Here is a 5,249-nt window from a genome sequence, read left to right as displayed (position 1 = left end):
TAACCCTTAACCCATCTTGGCCTTTTTAGGACGTAGTGCGGTGGCTAACCGGGTGTTGTCTCGGTATTAGTCGACTGCGATACTACACTCGAACTAGACTTTCCTACGAACGATGTTGGACCGGGTGTTGTCTCGGTATCCGATAAAGTTCAAAGGCGGTCGGAATTCGGGAACTTTGGTAGAGCCCTTGTTGCAAGTACACTTGAAATCATAGTCCTTACCAAATGGCGTTGTGACCCTTGACTCCAACATTGTATACCTTAAACCTCATCATGTTTTCCATGCATAATCATACATACATGCATCCATTCATAAATAGTTTTTTTCTCATCCATAAACTATCGAAGGACTTATGTAGGTTTTTGTAAACATCATAGGAAATGGAGAATGTAAGGAGGACTCATAGGTATGAATTCAAGAAACCAGACTTGGAGAGCTTAAGGAAATTAGCAAGGAGATTGGAGGATCTAGATCATTTTCGAGGGCGGTACGGTTGCTTGGTCGACATTCTCATGACAAAGGTGGATGAGGGACTCCTCAATACTTTGGTCCAGTTTTATGATCCGATCTGCCATGGCTTTACATTCCCAGATTTTCAGCTCTTCCCCACGTTAGAGGAGTATTCTCATTGGGTTGGTTTACCCGTGCTTAACCAAGTGCCCTTTCATAGCCTTGAACTCACCCCTAAGATCCCAGACCTCGCAAAAGCCCTTCACCTTGATATAACCGACATAAAAAACAAGTTTGTCCCTAGAGCCGGTCTTCAGTGCCTATCCTACAACTTCCTCTACCAAAAAGCCACCACTTGTCTTAATAGATCAAAGATTGATGCCTTTGAGTCTATCCTTGCCTTGCTCATTTATGGCATTGTGCTCTTCCCAAATGTTAACGACTTTGTTGACATGAACGCCATTCAAATCTTCCTAACTCAAAACCCAGTCCCCACTTTGCTCGCTGACACCTATGTTTCTATCCACGAGCGAACCAATAAAGGGAAAGGAACCATCATTTGCTGTGCACCTTTACTCCACATGTGGATCACCTCACACTTACCCCGTCCCAAGTTTAGGCCAGAATATGTTCCATGGTCCCAAAAGCTCATGACCCTTACCCCTAATGACATAACTTGGTTCAACCCAGCTTGTGACCCAGAAGCTATCATCGACAGGTGCGGAGAATCCAACAACGTACCCCTCCTAGGTATACGTGGAGCAATCAGTTATAGCCCAGTTCTTGCTAGACGTCAATTTGGATACCCTATGAAGATGAAGCCTCTGTACCGCATCCTAGACAGAGATTTCTTCCTCTACAAGGAGGATGGTGCGAACCAAAAAGCTCAATTTGTGAAAGCTTGGCATTCCATTATCAGGGTGGATAGGAACCAGTTAGGAAGGAAGTCGAATGCCGCCCATGAAGCTTATGTCAAATGGGTCATTGATCGAGCAAACAAACTGAAGATGCCTTACCCTCAACGAAGGCTCACAACCTCGACTATTCCGTCCATGCCTTTACCCTTACCCCCAAAAACTCAAGAGGAAAGCCAAGAGCGGGAAGCTGTGTTAATCCTTGAAAATGCCACCTTGAAAAGGAAATATGATGAAGCTATGCTCAACATGGAAACTATGAGTGGTAAAATAGAACAGCAGGAGCATGAGCTCCTCGAGCAAAAGGAACAAATAGCTAAGAAGGACGCTCAGATTCAAGCTCAAAGCGCGAGGCTCGCACAATTTATCAGCAAGAAGGAGCGCATGGATTTCTTCACAGGGGCACACCCGGATTTCGAGGAGTAGTCCACTACGAAAGCTCAAGATATTCCCAGTTGTTTCACCACTTTATGTTATTTTCTAGCCTTTTTGTGATGAACTTTGGAGTCTATCCCTTGGCTCAGTTTTGTTAAAAGGGAATTATCTTGTAGTACTTTAATTATTCAATAAATTTTCAATTATGATGTTACAAATTTGCTTTTATAAGTCCTTCGATAAAAAAAAATGTCTATTTTTGCATAAGCATCATGCATCATTTTGCATTTCATAGTCTCAATTCTGAGTCTCACAAAATTTCTTTTCCATAGAGGTCAATCTGTTTCAAGTGGTCCGACTGTCCTCGCCCAAGGCCAACTCGCACCTACGACACTCGTGCAAACAAAAAGGGAGAAGTGTGGACAAGAGATCACAACGCTCCAGGGCAAGTCAAAGAAGCCGCAGTTCCAGCAGGGGCACGAACGCCAACATCAACAACAGCCTCTACAACAGGCTCCAAAGATGCAGTTTGACCCAATCCCAATGACGTATGCGGAGCTGCTTCCCATCTTGCTAATGAAGGACCTTGTTCAAACTAGAAAGCCTCCCCGAGTGCCCGACGAGTTGCCGGTTGGGTATCAACCTGACCTCTCCCGTGCCTTTCATCAAGGAGCACCCGGCCATGACATTGAGCACTGTCTCTCTTTGAAGATTGAAGTCCAGAAGCTGATTGAAGCCAATATATTGCTCTTCGAAGATTGAATTCGGACTTGCAAACCACATTTGGGTCGTTTTTGATGTTCCTTCTACTACTTATCTGTTCAAATAATGTGTTGGTTTGTTGTTTGCTGCTTTTCAAAAAAAACCCTTTTGTTCTGCCCGAGACGAAAGTGAACTGGTGTAGGGCTTTTTGCTTTAAGCATTTTCATCATTAATAAAAAGGTCGTTTTGATCCCGACTTTGTTTTTTTATTTTGTGCTTTGTTCAGGAAAAATGGTAATACAAAAAACCAAAAAATATAATCATTCTCAAATATCTGCATAATCATAACTTACACTTGTCAAAATCAATAATCAAATCATGCATTAATAAACCCGTTGAACACGTTAACCATGTACTCTCTTCCAACTTTGAGTTCCCTGTGTCCGAAGCTGAAGAAGGAAAATGAAGAGATTCCCGACGAGATCTCTCACATATTGGGGCATCTTAGCCATTGAAGCTGCAAACAAAATATCAAGGAGATTGTCCAGAAGATGACATTCAATTACAAAGACTGGCTCGGCGTGCTACCATTCGCTTTGCTCATATATCGTACTTCAGTACACATTTCAACAGGGGCAGCCCCCCCTCCTTCCCCAATATGCAACATGGAGGTCGTGCTTTCCGTGAAGGTCGAAGTCCCGTCAATAGGAGTTCTGCTAAAGTCCAAGCCTAATCGAATTTAAATGCATGACGACCTTTGTACAAATATATCAAAAGAGGTTTGAAACAAGCTTCTAACAAGAAGGCTCGTCCCCGTGAATTCAAGAAAGAGACTTTGTGCCCAACTTTGTACTACTTTCCAACCAGACTCCAGGGGCAAGTGGACGCCTAATTATGAAGACTTGTGAGCAATGACTCTTACAATCATGGATGGTGACAAACTCACATGTTCTAAGAATGTCGGTGCAGTCAAGAAATACTCTGTCAAAAAATGAAAGCTCAATGAGTCGCAAACATGAAAAGGCGACTTAGGCAAAAATGAGCGTCTCGGTAGACTGAAAACCCGAAAGGGCAGTCTAGGCAAAAATTAGAGACAAAAAAAAAATGATGATGATTATCCTGATAGATTGAAACCCAAAAGGGCGATCTATGCAAAAGTTAAGGATCATGACAAGTAACTGCATCAGTCAGCACAATCCACTTAGGGCATCTAATCGTCAAAAAAACCTTCGATTCGAAGCATCTGCAGATCAAAGACTCGGAACTGGGGCATTCAAAGTTGTCAGGGAGTATAACAGTTATTGTGTTCAATGTACCCTTCCCATATATTTACCATTTTCCAAAAATTTTCAAAGGTCCGTGGAGTCATGCCATTGGCAGGTCCCCACTCAATTCATCAAATTTGAGCCTGTGCCCATTTATTTGGAACTCCCGTTTATTCTATTTGCAAAAGTTCTTCTATTTTTGATGGCAATACTTGAAGCAAAATGTTCAAAATACAAAACTTTTTTTTTACATCTTTTGAAAAGTGTGAACAACAAACGCACTCTCTTTGAGCTCGTGAGTAGTTGAAGTGTACATCAGCATCCGCCTCGAGAACGGTTACATTCTGAAAGAGAAACATGGCTAAGTACTATGGAGAGGACCTCTGCTTCAAGCAAGATGCTTTCACAGTCAAAAAAAAATATACAAAAAAATACAAAAAATAAAAACCCGAAAGGGCGGCTTAGGCAATAGAGAGCGTCCCGGTGGATTGAAAACCCGAAAGGGCGATCCAGGCAAAAATTAGGGGGCACAAAAAAGGAATATATTCCCGGTGGACTGAAAACCTGAAAGGGCAGTCCAGGCAAAAGTTAGGGATTTCAAAAAAAAAAATATAAAAAAAAACATGACTGTTGACGTGTACTAGTGGAAAGACACTCTACGCCAGTTTGCAAATGGCGACTTCTTCCAAACTTTTGGGCCAACAATGGGCTTTATCCCTAAGAGTCATCAGTTGCTAACTTGTGCCGGGTTTTACACCGCCAACGGCTCGATTTGTTCACAATAATATCATCTCCAAGGAAGTTTGCCGAGTGTTTGTACTGCGATGTCGGTCCGCCTCCCATCCTACATATCTTGCCTCATTTCATCGAGTCGTCTGTCATATCCAATTTATACAGTCGTCCATGCTACATCCATACATTCATGCATTCATACAATCATACATTCATACATTAATACTTTCACATATGCATACACAACATATACATAATATCAATTCACACATGGTTGCATCAGTTACCTGAAGTCTTGTTTGGTCGTATCCTCTCGTTCCAGTCTTCAATTGTTTCAAGCCGCCAGTCCCAAACAACGGACCGCTTGCGTTTACTTTTCATCATGTTTCAGACAATCAGTCCGACCAATGAACAGTTTGAAAATCACATTTTATTTCCTCCAGTGTCATCCCCAGCGTTAGCTGTTCCGGTGATGTCGCTAATCAATTTCAAATTTCAATTTCAATTTCAATTTCAATGGTGTCATCCCCAGCGTTAGCTGTTCCAGTGATGTCGCTAATCAATTTCAAATTTCAATTTCAAATTTCAATTTCAATGGTGTCATCCCCAGCGTCAGCTGTTCCAGTGATGTCGCTAATCAATTTCAAATTTCAATTTCAATTTCAATGGTGTCATCCCCAGCGTCAGCTGTTCCAGTGATGTCGCTAATCAATTTCAAATTTCAATTTCAATTTCAATTTCAATGGTGTCATCCCCAGCGTCAGCTGTTCCAGTGATGTCGCTAATCAATTTCAAATTTCAATTTCAATTT

General features: G+C 41.9%; 1 protein-coding gene across 1 annotated transcript; it reads left to right on the top strand.

Moving 5' to 3' along the window:
* The first annotated feature begins 380 nt into the window (after window positions 1–380).
* On the top strand, window positions 381–1,790 carry LOC146917478 (uncharacterized). Its single transcript, XM_085721882.1, has one exon. The coding sequence runs from the start codon at window positions 381–383 to the stop codon at window positions 1,788–1,790; it is 1,410 nt and encodes a 469-aa protein (XP_085578008.1).
* The last annotated feature ends 3,459 nt before the right edge of the window (window positions 1,791–5,249 follow it).

The sequence above is a fragment of the Medicago sativa genome, chromosome 6 (genome assembly GCF_051527215.1).
Source record: "Medicago sativa cultivar Bolivia chromosome 6, Bolivia_mono, whole genome shotgun sequence".
Classification (NCBI taxonomy): domain Eukaryota; kingdom Viridiplantae; phylum Streptophyta; class Magnoliopsida; order Fabales; family Fabaceae; genus Medicago; species Medicago sativa.
This window is presented reverse-complemented; position numbering and strand designations above follow the sequence as displayed.